At 37.9% G+C, this 25,268-nt stretch overlaps 1 protein-coding gene across 1 annotated transcript in view; it reads right to left on the bottom strand.

Annotated features, from left to right (window-relative positions):
- Nucleotides 1-748: 748 nt before the first annotated feature.
- Nucleotides 749-25,268, bottom strand: part of LOC103112027 (selection and upkeep of intraepithelial T-cells protein 1-like) — a 41,784-nt gene continuing 17,264 nt past the window's right edge. The window contains 1 exon segment of the mRNA XM_007521387.3: nucleotides 749-924. Within this exon segment, the coding sequence (XP_007521449.3) occupies nucleotides 749-924 (176 nt within the window).

Raw genomic sequence — 25,268 nt, 5'->3', positions numbered from 1 at the left:
TAATAAGCCCATTTTGTGCCCACATGTAACCAGCCATTTCACTGGTGACAAGGAGCTGTCAGTTTTTAGCCAATTACACCTCTGTCATCATCACTAGAAACTCCTTTATCTACCTGAATTCTCAAAGTGCAAATGATTAATTTCTAACCTTACCTTCATATTTGCAGGCTTTCTCACATACTTTTTATTATCACAACCAATATTTAATTTTGTAAACTTGTTTGCCTAAGTGTCCTCCTCCTCATGCTGTTAACCAATAGACCAGCAAGCAGGGATTTTAGGTGGATGCTGTGTAGAATCAGGTGGGTTTTATGTACATGAAATCTCCAATGCTGAGACTGGGAGGTCTGACAGACTCAAACCACATACAGGAGCAAACTCAAATGAGGAAAATGTATGTTTAAGCCTGACTACATTTTGCACTGAGATTCATTAAGGCAAGAACAGTGGGAGTCCCTGTGGAGCACATGGAATGCCTACCCTCAGATGAGCAAATGCATCCTGACTCTGGTCTCTAATTTACACAGTAGCTAATCTCTCCACCTCTTTGTTTGTAATTGCCAAATTCAAGTGTCTTCTCTGAGTGACTCCTCTTTACTCGGACTATAAGTCTTGTTTTCCTCTCGAGGATAACTACTAATCCCAGAAGAAAGAAGATCATCACTAACATATTAAAAAATATCAACCTGACTTTTGCAAAGTGACACTTTGAGAGGGGATTTCCTCCATTTAAGAGTTTGGTTTATACTCAAGCTATGCTTCTGTTGCTCCGGTTTCCACTGCTGGTGGTGACTTGCCTTGACTTGACTTTAGGCTGTTCACTGGAATCACCCATTGTTGAGTGAGCTGCATGCTGTGTACCTCTGCCCCATACGATTTTCACCAAATACCAGCAACGGTTGCCAAGATGATGTTTCTGGGAACCTGGAGAGAACAAGTATGCCTTACAATTTTGCATGGATTAAATCATATGCTGGTGAGTTTATTCTTTCTTTTTCAATCAGGCAGTGTTCACCTTCAGGTTCTATTCTGTGATTTATCAAAGACATCTAATTGTTCTTGTCATTATTGGCTTCTGATCTGTTCCAAGAAAGGCAGTCTGCTATTAGTCCATTTTGGGGAAAATTTATAAAGGCATGGAGACAGACACTTCAAGCCCCATAATGCATTCAGTAGCAAGCAGATACTGGGAAAAGCAGAATCATCAGTCTAGCTTTCCCTTTGGTCAGAATGAGTGCAGCTAGTAGATATATGTTCAGGTGCAGGATAAAAAAGCACTGTATACTCATTCCCTTTTGTTTTTATCAGCTCACTGCTCAGGTCTGGTTTGTAGAGGGAGTGTGGATTACACCAGGGATCTAGGAGCTTCAGGCAGCAAAGTATATTTGCATAACCATTATACTATCTCCCCTGCCTCTGGCCCTCTTTTTCTTCTCTCTACTTTATTAGGGAGATAATACTTCACAGTACAGTCTTTGATACATTACTCATTCCTTTATAAGAAAATGGTTCATTATGATATTCCCTTATGATTGATGTTATTTTTCTACACTGGAATAACTCAAATTTAAGGTGTTGTCATCTTTCCTTTCCTTTTCTTTTTTTAAATTTTTTTAAATTTTTTAAAATTTATTTAAAAAGGAGACATTAACAAAACCATAGGATAAGAGGGGTACAACTCCACACAATTCCCACCACCAGATCTCTGTATCCCATCCCCTCCCCTGATGGCTTTCCTATTCTTTAACCCTCTGGTTGTATGGACCCAAGGTTATTGTGGAATGCAGAAGGTGGAAGGTCTGGCTTCTGTAATTGCTTCCCCGCTGGATTGTTATGTGTGGAAAACTGAGAAATGTTATACATGTACAAACTACTGTATTTTGTTTTTTTGTTACTGTATTTTATTGTTGATTGTAAACTATATATATATATATATATATATATATATATATATATATATATATATATATTCTGAGGATATGGACAGAAACTTCAGTGATGAATAGCTCCAGCAGGCCAAGAGACACATGAGACAGTCATCAAAGTCATTTATCATTAGAGAAATGTAAATAAAGACAATCACAAGATACTATCTTACACCTGTGGGAATGCCATAACATCAAAAAGGATAGAAACAACACATGTTGGACAGGGTGTGGGAAAAAAGGACACTTCTGTACTTCTGGTGTAACTTGGGCTAACACTTATGGAAGATAGTCTGGAGATTTCTCAGAAGTCTAGAGATAGACATGTATTATGATCCAGCAATTTCTTTCCTGGGGAATTATCGAAAAGAAATGAAAACACTTATTAGAATAGAATTATGTATTTGTAAAAATCTGTAATAACCTAACTTGGAAGCAACTAAGATGTCTAACAACAGGTGAGTGGATAAGAAAATTATGGTATATATACACAGGGGAATACTACTCAGCTGTTAAAAATAATAAAGTCATCTTCTTTGTCTCTTCTTGAATAGAACTTGAAGACATCATGTTGAGTGAAATAAGTCAAAAAGAGAAGAAAAATACCAAATGATCTCATTTATGGGTGGAAATTGGGAAATAAAGACATCTAGGGAAGTCACCAAATAAAACTTGAATTGGGTGTGGTGTATTGCAGCAAAGCAAAGGACCCTAGATAGGTAAAGGGAGGGAGGAAGGGAGAGAGGGAGTGGAGGACAACTTGAGGCTTTGTTGTATGAAGCATGGGGAGATGAATAATTGTCTGTACTGCAAACCGTTAGTTCCCACAATATTTTTTCTGTATTAGTCTTATTAAATTAATTCTTATATAATTAGTATGTGGTACCTTTGTTAGCTAATTTTTTAATTTAATTTTTATAGAACATGAAAAATATTGATATTTATCTTTTAGTCTTATTAAAATCAATTATTAATTTTATTTATTGCTTACTCCGCAGACTTTTATATATACAAACCTATATAACCAAAAAGTTTTGCTTGCTTCTCTCTGATCCTCTTGCCTTCTTGTATTGGGTAGGGCAAGTACATTGCTAGATAGGAGTTGTAAGTACTGACATCCTTAAGCTAGTCCTTATTTAACCAAAAAGTTTTTAGCTACTAAGTATGGCTGTAGATTTCTTTTATATATGCTCTTGACCAGGTGTAGTTTTGTTCCATGTATATTTTGAGAGTTTTCATGATGCATTGAGTTGTCAAATATTTTTTTCCTACATTTGTTTAGAAGGTGGTATGATTACTGTCCCTTGTTCTGTTTATGTTATACATTCTTTATCTTTTTTTCAGTTCAAATTAGAAATTCTCTATCAATTTACAAGTTTTCTGCTCCTTTTTCCATGGTACTCTGTTTGTTGTTAATAGCTTCAAATTAGTACTTTGTGGCTGTTTGCACATCTTTACCTAACATTCATGTTTTGTTCTTGTAGTGTTTTTGGGGACAATTTGTACTTACTGTTGTATATTTTTCCTTTTAAAATTTTTATTTGATATATCATAGGACAGTACAACTTATCATTGAGATTATTATTATTAAGTCAGACATCTAGACCATTTCTGGTTCTGCTTCTATTGATTCTTCTGATAATGTGTTCCATTTTGTTATTTTTTTTCATACCTTGTGAACTTTGATTGCATGTCACATATCACATATGCGTTTGCTACTTCTAAGCACTTAATACTAATTCTACTCATAAAAGTATATGTTCCTTATGTTGTTAAGTTAGAAGGACTAATTAAGTTGTTAATGTGGGTAAATAATATAGTCTAATTTGCATTTGATTTTTATCTGGGCTGGTTTAATTGGATCCAATTTCACTATTTGCTCATGTTCTTTGGGCATGGCATCAAGACTTTCCTTTAAACAGAGCCTGGAAGCTATAAGCACTGAACAATACCCCTTTGTGTTTGACAAACCAGTCATCAGCATAATTACTTTATTTAAAGTTTTCAACCACTGGGTTGAACACCCATAGTACAAAGCGCAAGGACTTGTGCAAGTATCTGGGTTCAAGTCCACAGTTGCCCACCTGTGGGGGTGGAGGCTTCATGAGTGGAAAGCAGGTCTGCCGGTATCTGTCTTTCTCTCTCTACCTCCCTCTCCCCTATCAATTTCTCTGCCTTATAAAAAAATTAAAATTAAGATAAAAATATGTGGCTTCCATGAGCAGTGGACTTGTATTGCCAACACAGCAATAACCCTGGAGGCAAAAAAAAAAAAAAAAAAAAGAAAGAAAGAAAGAAAGAAAGAAAGAAAGAAGGAAAAGGGAAAAGAAAAGAAAAAAGAAAATCTTTTCATCCCATGGCACAAAGACCTGTCCTACATTTGTATATCCCCACAGAGTGAGCTGGCTTTCTTCAGGGGCTGATGTTGATAAAATATCAACTGATAGTGAGACTACCTGTGTTTTAGTGAGGGTTTGGCAAGCAGGTTTAGATACAGCTCTGAAGATAGTCAAATGAAAGTGTTTATGTAAGAGTGACAAATTATGTAAACTGTCAAAAGCTGATTGACATGAGAAGTTATTATTCCTCAACATTAACAGCCTGGCATGTAACAGTGGTGTGAGAGCCTCAGAGGTCTAGAGTCAGGAGACATAAACCATGAACAGGACCTATAGTTGTATGAAGACAGGTCTGTTGTTAGGTGTGTAGGCCAAAATAGGAAGGAGTGAGGAGAAAGGTAGGTTGTCCTGTTTTCCTTCTACCCTTCAGTTTTCTACAGACGACACCCATAAGAAAGAAAGAGAAGGACTCCAGATGATTGGCATGGTAGAGGTTAGCTCTGAAGGTTACAGGATAAAGGTGAACATAGATTTGTTGGAACAAACAGAGAAAGACCTAACCATATCAAATCTATTACAATACTTGTAGTTTTTCTAGAATGTCTAGTCTGTTCTAATTGAATATGTACTTATAATACTAATAGTGTTCAGAATTAATGTGTTTTTAATGTTTATATGCCTTTATTATATGTCTTAACATCTAGTAAACTAAGAAACTTTTCATTATTTTATAGTTAATTAAAAATAGTAAGCATTAATACTGTTATGTAATTTTGAATTGCAATATTATGCCTAATCTGCTAGGACTGCATTAAAATTTTATTAAATCTGTATCTTAATATTTAGGTAATTTCTATATTTATAATGTTAACATTTTCAAATTCATAAGCATGATGTGGTTAAAAAGTTATTAGGCATATAAAACAAAAATTTAAAACTCAAAAGAGAATTCATAAATACTTAGTTTACTTATAAAACAACTGCTTTGAAAATGTATTTATATCTATTTTTATCTTTTTCTGTGTCATTCATTATACACATTTATTTACTCTTCTTTTAATATTTATGTCACAATAACACTTTTTATTTTTTTACTGTGTTACATAAATTAGTTAACTATCTAGATTTAAAGATAATGATCCCCAATTTTTTCTTGTTAAATTAGAATTGTGGGGGTCTTTTAAAAAATCTATAATCTTTATCAAGATAGAAATTATTTTTTATCTCCATTTTCAAACTATAACTATAACTCACAATATTCCCTGACAGAATTTTATTAAGATAGTTTATTTTAATTTCACCACCAGTGAATATTTAAATGGTTTCAATCTTATGACATACGGCAAGCAATCTTGTTTCATAAATTTTTTTGTGGAGAGGCAAGTCAAGTTGAGACATGTGTTTGGTAATTATTGTTCAATCATGGTGGTGAAAATGAGTTTAATAAATAATCCTACACATTGGGTGAGGCTACCACTGTCAAAATTCTACTGTGAAGTGATATACGTATTAGGTCGGAAAAATAATCTGTTGATACTTAAGTTCATTAGGGTTTTTTACAAAAAGTTGTATTAGTTGCTGTGTTAATACTGCACATCTGAGACTGGTTTCTGTTGTAGTAGGAACTCAGCAAATCCCATACATATATCTGTGAGTTACTGAGATGATGCTTTGTTCAAAGGTCTTGGGGTGCTTCCTAAACCTGCCCTCTGTTTTCTGGGGTCAAGTAAGTGGCAAAATTAAAGATGATTTCAAGCTGTCCAATACTGGAATTGTTCATTTGCTTAGTCATATATTCAGCAAGGAATGTTGCCAGTTGTTCTTTATCTTTGGTTCTTTATATTCTGCCTGGGTTCTTCATTTTGTTTATTTTGTTTTTACTTCCTCCCTTGCATAAAAGTTAGTTTAAGAGATTAAGAAAAATAGGGTATACTGTGTATCTGTTACTTCCAAATGTAAAGTTCTTGCAACTTTCTTTTTTTAAAACAAATATTGACAAGACCACAGGATAAGAGGGGTACATTTCGACACAATTCCCACCACCAGAACTTTGTATCCCATCCCTTCCCTTGATAGCTTCCCTATTCTTTATCCCTCTGGGAGTATGGACCCAGGATCATCATGGGTTGAAGAAGGTGGAAGGTCTGGCTTCTGTAATTGCTTCCCTGCTGAACATGGGTGTTGGCAGGTTGATCTATACTTCCAGCCTCTCTCTCTCTCTTTCCCTAGTGGGGTAGGGATCTGGGGAGGCAGGGCTTCAGGACACATTGGTGGGGTCGTCTGCCCAGGGAAGTCAGGTTGGCATCATGGTAGCATCTGGAATCTGGTGACTGAAAAAGAATTAAGGTATAAAGCAGAACAAATTGTTGACTGATCATGAACCTAAAGGCAAGAGTATTGCAGATGAAGATTTGGAGTCTCCATTTTGGGAAAAGCCATTAAGTCTATTTTAGGTAAATTCGAAGGGGCCCATGACTTTACTAGTTTTTGCCTGAGCCTGACATGCAGGTGGACCCATATTATTGTCTGGGGAGATGGTGTCATAATTGGAAAAAGGACTAGAGAGTTGGGTCAGGGAAGAGAGTAGCTCCTAAATTGCATCATATAACAGCAATTATAATAATAAAGAAGTAGATAATGATAAAGAAGTGCCTCTGTTCAAGATATTCATAAGTACATAGTAAACTAATTGTTTTGTTTCTAGATGTAATAGAAGCCAAGATTGTGCCATAAGTAACACTAATTCTCTGAGAATACGAACAGGCATTTAATGAACTGATTTTTATCTTGAGATATTTGTCTATACATTTTGTTAATTGATAAGTTACAAAGATTCTCTATATTTACATAATCAATCCTCATAAAATAATTTTAATTACTCTAAACAAATATATGTCTGCTTAAGGGGATGGGTATCATAAATATAAAGAGGAAACATGGTTGGACACAATTTTAAGGAAGCTGGACTATTAGTCTTGAGCTGCTCATCTTTGGTCTTTCATCTTCTTTTGAAAAAGATAAATGAGAATAAAATTTAAGTAGGTGTTAATGTTACCAATACCTTCATTATAAATAATAATAGTAAATTGAACAACTATATAGCTACACCCATTTAATGCAAACATGTTTTCGTACTAAACAAGACATAAGGTCAGTTTCCAGGGCTGATGGAGCAGCTTCATAAATTCAGGTCTCTAGTTCCTTCTGCTTCATTTGTTGCTCCATCAACCTCAGCATGTGAATTCCACTACAAAATCCAAAAAGTAGATTGTGAGTAGGGCAGGAAAAGAAGGTTTGCTTCTTTCTTTTATGGAATAAAGAACGTTGCATTGATGAGATTTGCACATGCACCTGTGTCCATTACTAAGATCTCTATTTTGTTGATTTGTCTCTTTGTCTATATCTACACTAATAACTGCAATTGACTTGATGCGATTTAATTTAGATTTTGCACATTCATTTCCTTCAAAGGAAAGATCTGAAAATTGTCTCTTTATTTTCTTCATGTTATCATAATCTTTGTGGTCTAATATATAATTACCATTTTTTTTTTAGGTGTGATGGAGTTTTCATTTTCCTTTGTACTTAGATACTTTCTAATCTTTGCTTTAGAGACCAATGGAATCACCTCAGGTAGAGATTTCAGTTTCTTTCTATGCTATGTTTCTTTTGTAAAGAAAGATAATAGAGGTTAAAAAATTACTGAAGGAGATACAGTGTTCTCACTGTTGCTTCCAATATTATCCTATTTGTGCACTAGTTTTAAGGATAGAAATGAGTGTTACGGGAGTCGGGCTGTAGCGCAGCGGGTTAAGCGCAGGTGGCACAAAGCACAAGGACCGGCATAAGGATCCTGGTTCGAACCCCGGCTCCCCACCTGCAAGGGAGTCGCTTCACAGGCGGTGAATTAGGTCTGCAGGTGTCTATCTTTCTCTCCTCCTCTCTGTCTTCCCCTCCTCTCTCCATTTCTCTCTGTCCTATCCAACAATGACTACAACAATAAAACAACAAGGGCAACAAAAGGGAATAAATAAATAAAATAAATATTAAAAAAAAAAGAAATGAGTGTTACAACTATTGAGAAGAGCATACCCATTTAAGTAAAAAAATGTTTTTAAACTCAACAGGTATTAAAGATTTGACACTATTTATTCATTGTTTTTAAAGTTTGAAGAACATCTAATGAATTAATTTCAACATTCTTTATTTATAATAAAATATATTTCAGTGTTAAAAAAGAAATGAATGTTAAAGTAACTTGTGGTTAAAAACACTCTCTCAGCCCCAGTGCTGCAGTATTTCGATTGCCTAGGGGAAGGATATGCCTAGGAAAGGAATGAGATAAATGCCTAACATATTCCTCAGGGAATTCAAATTCTTACTGTCAAATAATGATGAAGATTAACCTATACTGATAACACAAATAATGATGTATTTGGTCATATGAATTCTAAGTTTAGGAAGACCTTAGATTTTAAAAAGTTGGTATAAGTCAGAACTCTTCAAAAGCTTTTCATAACAGGATGGCCTTCAGGTGTAATTATTCACATTCCTTATCGTGTGAAGGATATACATTATATATATTATATTTATTTATTTATTATGTATTTTGCCACATGGATTATTACTAGGGCCCAATACCTACCTACAGGGTGAAGCCATTGCTTCTGGCAGCCATTTTCCTTTCCTTTCCTTTCCTTTCCTTTCCTTTCCTTTCCTTTCCTTTCCTTTCCTTTCCTTTCCTTTCCTTTCCTTCCCTTCCCTTCCCTTCCCTTCCCTTCCCTTCCCTTCCCTCCCCTCCCCTCCCCTCCCCTCCCCTCCCCTCCCCTCCCCTCCCCTCCCCTCCCCTCCCCTCTCCTCTCCTCTCCTCTCCTCTCCTCTCCTCTCCTCTCCTCTCCTCTCCTCTCCTCCCCTCCCCTCCCCTCCCCTCCCCTCCCCTCCCCTTCCCTTTCCTTCCCTTTCCTTCTTGTCCTTCCCCTTCCCTTCCCTTCCCTTCCCTTCCCTTCTCTCCCTTCCCCTTCCCTTTCCTTATTTCTTTATTTGATAGTACAGAGAGAAATAGAGAGGGGAGGTGTTGGGTAGTATGCCACCTCCCCCTGGCTTCTGCTTAACCATATGCCTATATAGGGATTTACTGATCCAAAGCTTTGGTCTATTTACATAAATCACTTTTACATAAAGCACTCCAGGGCATTGGTGGTTCAGTGATAGGATTCTCGCCTGTTCCGCCCCCTCCTTGTCACACTCTGATTTTCACCAGTCACTTTTCTCTCCACCCTCTCTATATCACATCCTGTTTCCACCCTACTTGGAGAGTATAAAAACAGCTGCTCTTCTGATTAAAGACACCTGGAAATTGCTTTCCGGCTCCGAGAGTTCCAGAGTGTATCTCCTGCGGAAGTTAGTGCGGCATGAGTTCCTGATCCCTCTCCCACACAGCAGCCTAGATCGGCTCCAGTTGAGTTCTCTCCAAGCCAGAGAGCACTAGCTCGGGAAGAAGTACCCTCAGGCTATCCCGGCAGGGAGGGAGAAAGACAGAGAGAGAGAGAGAGAGAAAGTGAGAGACAGAGAAAGAAAGAGACCTGCAATATTTTGCTTCATCACTTATGAAGCATCTCGCTGCAGATAGAGAGATGGGGCTCAAACCTGGATCTTTGCCAAAGGTAACATTTGCACTTAACTAGGTGTGCTATGTCTGGCCCCAACATTATTTTTAATTAATTAGTTTTTGTTTGATAGGGTAATAAGAAATTGTGAAGGGATGCGGAGATAAAGAGGGAAAGATAGAGACCTGAAGCATTGCTTCACCACTTGTGAAGCTTTCCCTCTGAGTGTGGGGACTGGAGGCTTGAACTGTGGTCCTTGCACATGTTGACATTTGTGCTCAACTAAATGTACCATTAAATCCCCCCCCCCCATTATTTCTTATTTTTTAACTTGATAATATGGAGAGAAATTGAGAAGGAAGGGGGAGCTAGAGATAAAGAAGGAGAAAAACACCTGCAGCATTGCTTCACTGCTCCTTAAGCTTCCTTCCCACAGGTGGAGACTGGGGCTTGAATCAAGGTCATTGCACATGGCATTGCATGCACTTCACCAGGTGCCCTACCTTCCCACCTCAAGATAAACATTCTTAGCAGAATCAGTTGTGGGTTAAGCATACTGGCCAGTGTTCAGCTGGGTAACTCTTCTGCTCCACATGATATACAGAGAAATTTTATGTATATTCAGTTGGTGGGTGAAATGGTCTTAAAGGTCCAAGATGCCTTCATTCACATGTGTGGGACATTGGTGGATCAGGCCAGAATGCATGGGAGACTGGGGTTATCAACTGACATGTCAACAGATGGCCTTGCAGCCATAGCAGTCAGATTTTATATATGACAGCTCACAGTCTGAAAAAATAATTAAAACTGTTCATTCCTTAAGATAGGCCCAGAAATTATTGAATCTTATCTTCTGCCATATTCTACTGATCAAAAGCAACCACAGAAGACACAGTTTCAGGAGGAGGGAACATAGACCCTTTTTAATGGCACAGAATAAAATTAAGTTTTGCAGCCGTCTTTTATCCACCTAAACTGGATACTGAAAAAAAATCAGTTCATATATTTAATAAAAACCCTCATTTAGCAACAGTGATCCATATTACACTTCTCAAATGTGATAATATCTTCCATTCTTTTATTAAATACTGATGAAGTGTCTCCTATGTCCAGGAAATGTTTTGTGCACTGGAAAAACTAAAGTGAATTTAAAAAAGAAAAAAATATCAGAGACTCTTGCCTGACTTATGTAATAGTAGGCTATGAGAAACTGTAAGGAATAAATTTTTTTTTAAAAAAAAACCGTTCCCATGAAAATGTTTAGATAATATGAGGAAATGTGGAATGGCTCTTGTTAAAACAAACAAACAAACAAAAAACATTGTCTAAGAAGTTTAAATACAAGCAGAGACCCAAGTGACAAGAAGGAAAGCAGTCATGGATGTGTCTCTGAGAAGAATTCTGCTTCCAGCAGAGTACAAGTACTCCAAAAGGAAAATTACAAAATACAAAAAGACTTGGTATCAAGAATCAGTAAGGTGACCAAGAGATGGCATATCTGGTAGAGTACACATGTTACTATGGGCAAGGACCTTGGTGCAATCCCCTAGCCCCTACCTGTAGAGAGAAAGCTTCACAAGTGGTGGAAAGTGTTACAGTTGTCTCTCTATCCTTATTCCCCACTTTTCTTTTAATTTCTCTGTCTCTATCAAATAATAGGGGAAAAAAGAATCATAAAGAAAGTCAATGTGCTCTTAGTAGGGGAGTCTGAAGAAGTATTCATTGGTAGCCTTCGGACTAAATTCTTGGTCTCCAACTTCCTCCACAGAGCACTTCACAGTGAGCAGCTCCAGGAGACTGCAGGTAGTCCCAGTGGGAGAACAGGCTGAGCTCAGCTGCCAGCTCTCCCCACCACAGAGTGCAGAGCACATGAAGGTGGGCTGGTTTCTGGACCACCGCTCCCAACAGGTCTTTATGCATGAGAACAGAGAAGAAGCCTCTAGAAAGATCCCTAACAACTATATGAATCGTACAGTGCTCCTGAAGGATAACCTATGAGAGGGCAGAATGACCCTCAGAATCTACAATATCAGTGCTTCTGATGAGGGGCAGTATCACTGTTTCTTTAGAGAAGGTGACACTTCTGAAGAGGCCATGATAGAGCTGATGGTGGCAGGTAAAAGCAGGAGTCATCTCCAGTTTTCCACAGTGATTCAGCTGTCCCCATGATGTTGGCCTGTGAGGAAATGAAATGACATCAGAAAATTTAAGAATATTGTGACTTTTTATTGTTGTCATCTATAGGGCTGTTGTCACTCTTCTAGGACAACTTTTTCAGATAGTGACCATAACAGCTTAATCTCCCCAGTGTAGTGGCTGGGCTCAAACCTTTGTTTTACACATTACAAAATAGACATGTGAGCTTACTGGTCCTAATATTGAGATTTTTAAGTATTATGATTTTTTAACAGAGGAATACAATGTTATAATATTTCAGATACTGAGGATAACAAGTTTTCATGTTTATTTCAGAACAAATTAAAGTCACCATTGTACTCCTCTATGGCACCTTTTACTTTTTTTCTTTTCCAAGAAATAGCCATTTAAGGGCTGACTGATAGTGTATCTGGTTGACCACACACATTACAATGATCAAGGACCCAGGTTCAAGCCCCCTGGTCTTGGTCCATCTTCAGGGGGGGGAATCTCATGAATGATGAAACAGTGCTGCAGGTTTCTCTCTATCTTTCTTCCTCTTAATCTTCCCCTCCCCTCTCAACTTCAGTCTGTCCTTACCCAAAATAAACTAAAAAATATTTTAAACAAGCAAGCAAATAAAAAAAGGAACTATTTAGCTCAGATATTTTTGGGTGCAGGAATCCATAATTATTTCATGAGATTAACAATTTACTAGGATATATATAGATTCTTTTGACCTGAGTATTACTGAAACGTTTTATTTTTATATTCATCCATACATTTTTCAGTAAAGTTCCTTCTTTTTAACAATAGTGTATTCCATCCCATAACATGTGACTATTGATTTATGTATTCCCTCCTTTATTAGTAGGCATTAAAGTGATAGGGAAGTTTATGTTCCTAGAATAATGTAATATTTGTGTTACATTTCTTTGGGCCATATCACTAAAAGTTAAGTTGTCAGGAGATTGCATATAAGTATCTTCAAATTAGTCTGTCAATTGCCCATCAAAATCATTGCACCAATTCATACTAGATTTAAATAATGTAAAGTTACAATCATTCTGATATGTGGTATTGCCATGATTTTTAAGCTTTGGGAATTTTTACTTTAGTTTTGGCTTTTTAAAACAGTGGATTATTATTATTTAAGAAAAATTAGATTTTTCTTTTTAACTATTTTCCACTTATTATTATTATTACCTATTTTACTACCAATGAGTTAAAAAATTTTATATATAAAAAGGAAACATTGACAAAATCATAGGATAAGAGCGGTACAACTACACACAATTCCTACCACAAGAACTCCATATTCCATCCCCAACCCTGATAGTTTTCCCATTCTTTATCCCTCTGGGAGTATGGACCCAGGATCATTACGGGGTTCACAGGGTGGAAGGTCTGGCTTCTGTAATTGCTTCCCCGCTGAACATGGGAGTTCACAGGCCGATTCATACTCCCAGCTTGCCTCTGTCTTTCCCTAGTGGGGAAGGGATCTGGGGAAGTGGGGCTCCAGGACATATTGGTGGGCTCGTCTATCCAAGGAAGACTGGTTGGCATCATGGTAGCGTCTGGAAACTGGTGGCTTAAAAGAGAGTTAACATACAAAGCCAAACAAGTTTTTGACTAATCATGGACCTAAAGGCTGGAATAGTGCAAATGAAGAGTTGAGGGTCTCTGTTTTGTAGATAGCTAGTAGGTCTATTTTAGTTGTATTCCAAAGAGCCCTTCAGTATACTAGTATTTTTGTTTCCCTGAGCCTGAAATCGGATATTCAGGTAGATCCAAGTAATTGTCTGGGGAGACGATGTCATGGCTGGAAAAAAGGACCAGAACGCTGGATCAGGGATGAGAGTAGCTTCCAAATATGGGAAAGGTGTATAAATATTGTTGACTGTAAACCCCATTGATTTGATCTGATCTAGGTCCCATATTCAGCTTAGGAGCCTATGTGACCTCTGCATCCCTGCAGATCTGAGCTCACATTCTGTGGTTATGAGTAGGAATGTTCCAAGCTGTCCCAATTTTGGGACCCATCTTGATCAGGTGGAGCATAGAGTATGTTGTGCGTCCTCTCTTCAGAGGATAGAACATTCTCTACCATTGTTGATCCATGTTGAGGGCAATGTCTTATGGGGGCCAACAAATGGGGTCCATTGTGCTGTTCCTGATAGAGATGACTGTTAATACTGGGGAGAGGGATTTATTCGAGGTCTAGAACCATCTTGTCTGTTTGGGAATCTCAGGACTCCCCGAATAGGGCCCCAGATGATGGGGTGGCCTGATAGTTACTAAAGAGTCATATTAAAGTCTTCCAGTCTCTTGCCCTTAATCAAGTTTTGCAGTCCTTTCTTTGATAAGGTTAGCTTTGGAGTGAGTGAGGGAAGTATAATAGGAAGTAGGTGAGGAGGGTATCTAAGTCTAAGTAGACACTATTTCATTATGAACTTTATACTGACTCACTGCAGACTATTGTGTACTTTTGCTTTTAGGTATATATTCTGCCCTGATTTATGGATACATGTGAATATATGCCCTATTCCATGGGACCTGGTATATATCTAGGTTTTGGGACTTTGTTAGGAAGTGAACCACCTGGAATAGAATTGGAGAATCCTATGAAAGGAAAGATCTCACCTGAGGCTGGAGGGTCGACATTCCATGTCTGATATCTCTGGACACAGACTGAAGTGAAGCATATTGAGGTGGTACTCACTGCATTGGTTAGGTTGGCATCAGTGGATGCAATATAATTTGGTATGAATTGAGAGAAGCATGCAGGCAAATGAGCCCCACCAAAAAGGTTCCAGGACTGGGGGAAATATATGCTCTATACAGAAAATGGGAGGTTCCTTCTGTCTTAGGGTTTAAGAAGAGAATAGATAGTTATTGCTATAATCATATTATTTGGCAGTTGGGTTAACTTTGAAAAATGCCTTTGTTAGGATTTGTTGTGTCATACACATCACCATAATTTATGTCCTTTGAAATTATTTGTATATAGTTGTGCCACCGGTTGCTTCTGTTCTTCCTGGTCTAAGCTTTTAAGAGAGTCAGCATATCAAAGACTCAGCCTATGTTCTGTGCATTAAAAAATTTGAGACACTCAATTTTTCCCTCTCATATTAATTAAATAGTGATTTATATGGCTACAAATGAATAGGAGTGTACATAAACACCATTCCCAACACCAAAAGACTGTGACCCATCCCTCCCACCCACCCCCACCAGCCCAGGAAGCTGCATGTCTACCCCTCACCACAGGGTTTTTACTTTGGTGCCCTACTTTCAATTTAGTCAGATACTGATTTTAGTTTCCCTTTCAGATCTTCTTTCTCAACTTCTGCTGATGAGTGGGATCATCCCATACTGATCTTTATCTTTCTGACTTAGCTCACTTAACATAATTCCTTTTAGCTCTGTCCAAGATGGGTCAGAGAAGGTGGGTTCATTGTTCTTGATAGGTGTATAGTATTCCATTGTGTATATATACCACAGCTTTCTCAGCCACTCATCTGTTGTTGGGCACCTGGGTTGCTTCCAGGTTTCAGCTATTATGAATTGTGCTGCTATGAACATAGGAGTACACACCTCTTTGTGGTTGGGTGTTATGGAGTCCTTGGGGTATAACCCCAGGAGAGGAATTACTGGGTCATATGGAAGGTCCATGTCTAGCCTTGTGAGAGTTTTCCAGACTGCTCTCCAGAGAGGCTGGACCAATTTACATTCCCACCAGCAGTGCAAAAGGGTTCCTCTGTCCCCACAACCTCTCCAGCATTTGTTGCTGCTGTCCTTTTTGATGTATGCCATTCTCACAGGGGTGAGGTGGTATCTCAATGTTGTCTTTATTTGCATTTCTCTGACAATCAGCAATCTGGAGCAATTTTTTTCATGTGTTTGTAAACCTTTTGGATCTCTTCTGTAGTGAATGTTCTGTTTATATCCTCTGTCCATTTTCGGGTGAGGTCATTTGCTTTTTGTTGCTAAGTTTGCTGAGCTCTTTGTTTATTTTGGTGATTAGTCTCTTGTCTGATGTATGGCATGTGAAGATCTTCTCCCATTCTGTGAGGGATCTCTTTGTTTGTGTGATAGTTTCTTTGGCTGTGCAGAAGCTTTTCAATTTCATATAGTTTCATTGTTTTTGTTTGTTTGTTTGTTTGTTTTTTTGTTTGGTTTAGTCTTCCTTGCAATTGGGTTTGAATCTGTTGTTAAAATTCGGAGGCTCTAGCTGGCCGGGCTAGCTTCACGGGCAGGTAACAGAGACGACCAGAGACATATGGCTGGGCAGGGAAGGTGTATTTCTTTATTCAGGAACAACGATTCATAAACTAACCCAAACTAATCACCAAACAGAACTCTGTTGCCTCTTTCCCCCGCAACGGCGCCAAGCACTCTCCAACTCTGGAACTCTGGAACCCTCGAACTCTGCAACTCTCCAACTCTCGAACTCTGGAACTCTGGAACCCTCTCGGGGTTCCTTGGGGCGGGGCCAAGCGGGCCCGCGAAATTAGCAGGACTGATCCAATTTTCTTGGCGGGGGAGAGCTAGAACAACCCAATGTAAAGCATACAACACTTCCCCCTTTTCTTTTTAACTAAATGACTACAGTATCAAGGGTGTGGGGTGAACAGAAACCTATATCGTACAGGCATTTTTAAAAAAAGAAACTGGCACAAGCATGGAGAAACATGTAAGCAAGTAACAAGAACCAGTGTGCTGCCAAGGGAAGGCCTGAGGGAGCCTTTTTTTTCCTCTGTGGGCAAAACTTTATCAGCTTAAAAAAAACATTTCTTGCCTCTGGGGGGCGTACTTGCCTAGACAGGCATTTGCATGTGGGTGGGGAACGGCCTAGAGTCCCAAATTTACTGAAATAATAAAGGTTGAAATGGCTTTATGAGCTGTGAGCTGCTGTATACATTTAATATTTAAATATTATTAAATTGTTGGGAGCAAAGATGGCACCAAATACTAAATATCAAAATAATTAGGGAAAGAGCTCTTAGTTGGTTTTGCATGTGAGGCTGCATAAATTATATGTCATTTGAACACGAGATGAGCTGTTTTTAAACTTTATTACTTTAAATATCATATATCCTTCAACATGATGTATTTTTCACTTGGAAGTGATAACATATGTAGCATTTTAAATATGAAATGAACTATAGTAAGTTAAATGACTTCATCAAACATAAACCAATATATAGGGTTAAGGTTGATTTATACAGTGTTTTTATTTATTTATTGTCTAGAGACAGAAATTAATAGGGTAGAGGGAAATATAGAGGTATAGAAATTACTAAATATAGATCAGATTCTGACTTTGTATTTTATCCATTTTGTGGAATTCAATTAATTTAAGAAGTGTTTTGTTTTATCACCACTCAAATGTCCATTACTTCAATATTTTAAAATCAGGATATTAAATTTTCTCTTCTAGGAAACTTTTTTTTTGCAATATTGGTTCAATATACAGGATATTTAAACATTGAATGTCAGAAAATCATCTGGACATTATTTGGAATTCCAGAGTTCTTACAATTTTTTTTTTACTTCCTAAAATTTCACTAGAGCACTTTTCATTTAGTTCCACAGTCACTGGTTTCTCCAAATCCTACATTAGTTTGACTTCACTCATTTTACAGATCTCACCCTTAGAATACAAAACTACAAATAGAATGCTACTCTACTACTATTATTATTTTTGTGGTTCAGTAAATCTGAAATTCTAGTGTTTGCTCTAGGTCTTAATCCACTGCCCAATAAGCCTTGTCTAAACACATAATAACAATACAGGGTATAATTTAGAGCTTCAAATTGGGTATCTACTTCTTTAGAAGGAATATTCTATCTCAAAGGAATCTTATGATTTAGCTTTCCTACTTACCTAGCTCCCCTACTTACTAAATCGTTCTGCTCTCTTTCAGATGTTCTATTCAAATCAGAATATATGTCGATGATGTCAAATAATATTATATCCCCTCTGGTCTACTTAATCTTTGTGCTTGCTATTCAGGTTTTAAAACTTAAACCTATTTCATCCATGGAAGGTAAAGATCTCAAAAGTCATTATTTATTTGATATTGAGTGCTTAAAGAAGGTTTATATTAAACTATATAAACCTGTATCTCAGTTCACACCTGCTATAATTGCCAAGTCTCAGTGTTTTGAATTATGCTATTGTATTGTCTATTACTACTAATATCTCATCAAACCTTCAGGTACATTATTTCTGGGGTCATTTTTTTATAATTTCTATAACAATATTCTCTTTCATAGGAAGTTATAAATCTTTAGACTTATTAGAGAAATTCTTCAGATGATTTTACCTTGTTAATAAATGATAGAAAAATAAATAACTCTTTATCTTAACTTCTTCTTCTAGCGTTTGCCCTTCTTCCATAGCCAGTCAACAGCGTCAGGTTGAGCCTGATGTAAAGTTTCGAGACCTCCTTTGAATCTGGAGAGGTGGCAGTCGTTGACTATGTGGGTCATAGTCTGTCTGTAGCCACAGGGGCAGTTTGGGTCATCTCTGGCTCCCCAGTGATGGAACATAGCGGCGCACCAGCCATGGCCTGTTCGATAGCGATTGAGGAGGACCCAATCATAATGTGCTAGGTCAAAGCCGGGTTGACGCTTACAGGGGTCTGTGATAAGGTGTTTGTTCTTTACCTCAGCTGACTGCCAACTCTGTTTCCAAGAGTCTGGAACAGAGAAGTTCAGTGTAGGCATAGGGGACCAGATTGGGTGACGAGATGTCAAGTGTTGGACAGGGTGGGTGAAGATATCTGCGTATATTGGCAGGTTTGGTTGAGCGTAGATGTGGGAAATGAACTTAGATGATGCCGCATCCCGACAAATATCTGGTGGGGCGATGTTGCTAAGAACTGGCAGCCATGGAACCAGGGTGGAACGGATGGTTCCAGAAATTCTCCTCATGGAGGAATATAATTTGGAATCGACCAAGTGGACATGGGGGCTACAGAACCATACTGGGGCACAGTATTCTGCAGTGGAATAGCATAATGCCAGAGATGATGATTGTAGTGTGGAAGCGCTCGCGCCCCATGAGGAGCTGGCCAGTCTTGCAATGATGTTATTCCTCGTGCCCACCTTCGCTGCAGTTTTTATGAGATGTTTGTGAAATGACAGAGTGCGATCGAGAGTAACGCCAAGATAGACTGGCTGGGCTTCATGCCGTATTCTCGTATCTCCAAGCTGCACATTAAGCTCACGCGAGGCCGAGGCATGGTGTAGATGTAAAACAGATGATACCGTTTTTGCAGTGCTAGGGATTAGTCACCATTTTTTACAGTAATCAGATATCAGAGACATGTCTTTCATGAGTGTTTCCTTGAGGATGTCAAACTTGGATGCCTGAGTTGCACAGCAGATGTCATCGGCATAGATGAACTTCCTTGAAGAAGTTTCTGGGAGGTCATTGATGTAAACATTAAATAGCGTAGGAGCCAGAACAGAGCCCTGGGGGAGGCCACTTGAGACAAGTCTCCATCTGCTAGACTTGTCACCCAGATGCACCCGGAATCTTCTGTTTTGGAGAAGAAATGATATAGTGTTGGCCACCCATGGAGGCAGGCATCTTGAGATCTTGACTAGGAGACCACGGTGCCAGACCGTGTCATAGGCTGCTGTGAGATCAACAAAGACAGCACCCGTCTTTAAATTCTTCTGGAATCCATTTTCAATGTAAGTTGAGAGGGCCAGGGCTTGTTCGCAGGTAGATCTTCCTGGGCAGAAACCAGTTTGGGCGGGTGATAGGAATTTCTCTGTAAGAGGAGAAATACATGACAGAAGCTGCCTCTCAAGGAGTTTGTAACACACAGAGAGGAGAGAAATTGGTCTATAGCTGGCGGCCAGTGTTGGGTCTTTCTTTGGTTTCAAAACCGCTATTATCTTCGCACGACGCCAAACTTTGGGCATAGACTCAGATTCCAAGATGTGGGACAGGAATGAAGTGAGCCACTTCTTTGCCGCGGGGCCCAGGTTAAGAATGAGTTCTGGGGTGATGTTATCATAGCCAGCAGCTGTTCCCGGTTTAACCCTCTTCAAAGCGTCTTCCAGTTCAGACAGTGTAAAGGGAGAGAGTTTTGGAGATGGACAAGATAACGGGAAGTGGGATGACCACTCATGGAAAATTTCTCTTTTCCAGACTGGGTCGATCTTAGCACGTCCAACTTGAGTTAGGTGACTGGCCACTGAGTTTGGAGATACAGGAGGATGGGAGACGGGAGGGGGTTAGTTACCGGCACCCAGACTGTGAAGAAGCTTCCAGGCCTTCCTTCCTACTTGAGTGGGTGAAGTTCAGACTTTCCGTGAATTGTTGCCAGCGGGCTTGACTTGCTGCATCCAGGGAGGCAATGAGATGATCAGCCACATCTGGGTCGCCTGACTCATCATACTGCTTTAGTATCTTATCTTAACTGATTACTTTTTAATCTCCCGGTCTCCTCTCAACTCCTTTTTTAGGTGTTTTTGTTTTTGTTTTATTTAGCCTGAACTTATGCTCCTTCTGCCCCTTTGGGAGCAGGAAATGGAAACTTAATTTAATGAGCTCAGAACACAGAGCAGAGAAATACAGAGATATTTTAGAATGACTCCTTGATTAGTTGACCTTAGGAAGTGACAGTTTATGAGATGAAATACTATATTTATTTTTTTTAAGTCTGATTTTTTCATTTTTTATGTTTCTTAAAATAAGGCAATCTTTAACTACAGAATGTTTCAAATAGCTATACATTAAACATATAGCGCAATGCACTTCCATATTGTCCAGCTTGAGTAATTACCAGCCCATGGCCAGTGTGGATTCATCTGCATTTTATTCATGTTCACTTCTGCCAGCTCTGCGCTCTCTCTCTCTCTCTCTTTTTCTCTCTCTCTCTTTAAGGAGAGGACAAGAAAGAGCAGAACACTGTTCTGCCATTTCTGATGTCCTGTTTATGTTTGTCTTTCTGTTTTATGTGGTGCCAGGGATTGAACCCAGAACCTCATGCACTCTGCCTCTGAGCCAACTCTCTGGCTTCCCTGATTATTTCATTGGAGATTGCATCACTCCACTTTTTTTTTTTATCACTCCACTTTTTATTTTGTTTTGTTTACATCATCTGTTTATAAAACAGTTTCTGGAAAAAAAAAATACAAGAAGTGCAGATACTAGAAAACAAACAAAAGTCCAGACATGAGAAATTACATCACACCAAAGCAACCTGGTCTCTGAGTTAGGAAAACTAGCATTAAAAAGCCAAGAAAAGGTCTGGGTTCAGCTTGGCAAAACTGTGGTGCACTGTTGTCTCCTCCTTCTGCTGGAAGCACAGGGTCTTGTGCATGTGTGATTCCATCACTCCTGTGCCAACCTTCTCATTCAGAGAGCAGGCAGAGAGGCACAAAGAGAGGAGAGACAGATGCCAGAGCTCCCCTTGGTGCTATGATCATGTGGCGCTGGTGTTCAAGCCTGCCTAGGTCACAGACACTTGGTATCCAACCCAGTGTGCTATCTGAAATTCCTCTTCCTCCTCCTCCTCCTCCTCCTTCCTCCTCCTCCTCCTTCTTCCTCCTCCTCCTCCTCCTTCTCCCTCCTCCTCCTTCTTTTTCTTTTTAATTTCTTTATTGGGAATTAGTGTTTTACATTCGACAGTAAATATAATAGTTTGTACATGCATAACATTTCCCAGTTTTCCATATAACAGTACAACCTCCACTAGGTCTGTCATCCTTCTTGGATCTGTGAAATACTATATTTCTTGAAAGAAAGGAGATGATACACATTTAAAGAAAGTTCTTGATGGAAAAAGGTTAATTTGGAAACTCTGAAAGAGTAATTCACACTAATAAATAATTTATAAGATATCTTTTGAGAATTATCAGAAAGTTGCTTGAATGGTATGTCTAGAAATGACTCATGTTGTCATTTTTTTCCAGAAATTTTATGAATCAATAAATGAATCTTTAGATCTAGCTTGATATATGGCATCCTCTCTTAATTAGATGAGTTGTACAGTTTTTAAATGATCTTTCCATAGAATGTCAGCTTGATAGCCAAGGCAGAGTAGCAAGGGGCGGGGGTGGCCTACAGAGAAGAGTTTTATAGTTCAGCTCTTAAAATTGTGAAATTCTTGACTTTCCAGGCATATACATCTTCTGCTACTAACAGTTTTCAGTTTCCCCAAATTCCCATTTTGTTAGTACTATAACCATAGGTCCTTAGGCATTTACAGGTTATGATGATCAGGGTTTTATTTGTTCCAGAATTTATTTTTAGACTTACTACATGATTACAGAATGTGTGGTAGAGAAATAGGAAGACACTCTCCTGGCCTATCCTCAACTAATGACTGTAAAATCTAGCCTCATCTCTTATTCTTTTTTAAAAAATATTTTTTTTATTTATTTATTTCCTTTTGTTGCCCTTGTTTTATTGTAGTTATTATTGTTGTCGTCGTTGTTGGATAGGACAGAGAAAAATGGAGAGAGAAGGGGAAGACAGAGGGGGGAGGGAAAGATAGACACCTGCAGACCTGCTTCACTGCCTGTGAAGTAACTCCCTTGCAGATGGGGAGCCGGGGGCTCGAACTGGGATTCTTACGCTGGTCCTTGCTCTGCACCATGTGCGCTTAACCTGCTGAGCTACCTCCCAACTCCCCTCATCTCTTATTCTAAGACCTATTTTCACCGACCACTCTGTCCTTATGTCTGAATTTTAACATAGGCTGAATAGACCTAAAAGACCTTAACATCTTTTCAGTATCCAGCATCTTAGTTATTATTCCAAAATGTGTTCAAATTTCTTAGCTTTCTAATTACCTTTCTCTAGAACCTTCTTTTTCAGATAAGCAGAATATATGGTGTCTCCTTTTAAATTTTCTTCCTTTTATGATGCATGCTTTCACCTTTACGTTATACTTAAACTTCAGGAATAAAGGTAAATTGGATGAAGAAAATGGATTATTTCAGTTTATTTCTTCTTTGACTGGTAGCCTCTTTACTAAGATGTATTTAGATAAACTTGGGGAATCTTTATAGCAAGAAAGGAGTAAGAATCAGATCAGGGTTACGTTACATCTGCGTGGCTTAAGACTATTCCCTGAACTGTTTGAAACTCAAACTTAAGTCTGTTGTTAATGTTTCTGTTTTTTTAATCACCTTACTGTGGAAATGATGTATAGGGCTAAGGTCACATATGCACAGTTCTTATTGCCTCATAATAGGTGTCAACACATCACACCCTATACCAACTAGTCATCTTCCAATGTTTATCTTCTCATTTTCATAGTTGCTATGCACCAAAGAAATGACATTTTCTCAAGTATTCAAATATAGCAGTGGTATACACTGCGATTTACATAGTTGTATATGAACCTTCTCTAGGCACTTGGAAAAAATATATATATATGGCTTCTGAGTTCTTACCCCAATGTGGATGAGTTTAAAGTAGTTTCCATTTTTAAAAATTGAAGAGCAAGAAAAATTATGATTAAAATAATTTATTTCTGTACATCTTTAAGGGAAAATGTTATGTTTAACAAGAAGGATTTTTTGGTTTCTCTGATTTTATAGATTAGTGTCTTCTACCAGGTTTCTACAATTCTCAACTACTATTGGTGCATATAGTTCTTTTTCTTCATACGTTCTTTATCTCCTCTTCTTTTTTACCTTTAAATAACTATCCATCAGAATTTGTAATCCATCTTTAGTGTCTCTTCTCTAATTTTCATTTTTTGACTCCATGGTTATACCTTCCCTTTTTATAGATTCTACTAATTCTCTTGTGAAATGTAGCTAATTGTGTAATACATTATTTTAATTATTAATTTCAGGTATTATATTTTGATACCATTGGTTCTATTTATTATTATTCCAATAATGCTACATAATTTTTCTTAACTTTTTGAAATATCAAGAACATAAAATCAAATGATCTGTTTATTTATGTATTAGTGAGTAGTAGTGATGCCTCATAGTTTGCATTTCTGACTCAGAACAAATAGCATACATTCTCTGAATCTAAACTATCATGGTATTTTTTCTTTGCATAAAGCTCAGAATTGCTATCCCAAACTAGATGTGGGGGGGGGGGCAAGTAGCTGACTATAAGGCAGAGAGAGACAGGCTAGGAGTATGGATCGACCTGCCAACTCCCATGTTTGGTCGGGAAGCAATTACAGAAGCCAGACCTTCCACCCTCTGCATCCCACAATGACCTTGGGTCCATACTCCCAGAGGGTTAAAGAATAGGAAAGCTATCAGGGAAGGGGAGGAGATAAGGAGTTCTGGTGGTGGGAATTGTGTGGAATTGTAGCCCCTCTTATCCTGTGGTTTTTGTCAGTGTTTCCTTTTTATAAATAAAAATAAAAAAGGCATATTTCCTTTGTTTATGCTCTCTCTACACATCTGTTGTCTTTGTTTGGCATATATATATATATGTATATATATATACATATATATATACATATATATATATGTATATATATATGTATATATATATATATACACACACACACATATATGTATATGAACATCTTTCTTCTAGTCTCTGTTTCAGATAATACAATCCTGTTATATAATTTCTGGATGGATGATATACACCTAATCTTGTGCTTAGAGATGTTGATATTCACTTCACTAATTCTTCTTCTATTTTGCTCTCTGATAGGTAAGTGGGAAAGTAAGCAGTGGAGTTTTGAGAAAGCTATCTTCTATACCTTCACTTGAATCCCTTGAGTAACCTGAACTCTATAAACTTCTGTTAGCAGATCAAGTAAACTTGAAAAAAAAAAAAACAGAATCTTGTGTTACCACTTGTTTTCATCTACATAGGAATGGGGCATTTTAGGATATACCTTATCTTGCTTTATGCTTGTCCCATTAAGCTGACAAGTTTCTCATCACTGATAAAACAATACCTAAATATGAGGATATGGGTTTTTCTATTTATATTGAAGAGTCACTGGCACCAGAGAAACAATTTATCTCAAGCCAGCCTAAAAGTTTTGTTTGAAATCCACAAGGAAAGTTCTTCATGACGTTTTCATAGAACTCTTTATTCAATTGAAACTTATGAAAAAGGCACATGTAACATGCTATTCAACTATCATTTAAAAGTCACATATAAGCAAAAGGGAAAAAAAAGGAGTGAATACTATAGCAGAATAACTAGTGTGATGTATTTTAAATGCATTCTAAGTGTCATAGCTTCAAAAGATAATTGATTATCCAACCATTGTACTTGCGTGGAATTAAAA

This window comes from Erinaceus europaeus, chromosome 13 (genome assembly GCF_950295315.1).
Source record: "Erinaceus europaeus chromosome 13, mEriEur2.1, whole genome shotgun sequence".
NCBI classification, from domain to species: domain Eukaryota; kingdom Metazoa; phylum Chordata; class Mammalia; order Eulipotyphla; family Erinaceidae; genus Erinaceus; species Erinaceus europaeus.
Note: the sequence above shows the minus strand (reverse complement) of the source record. Positions and strands in the feature narration are given on the sequence as shown.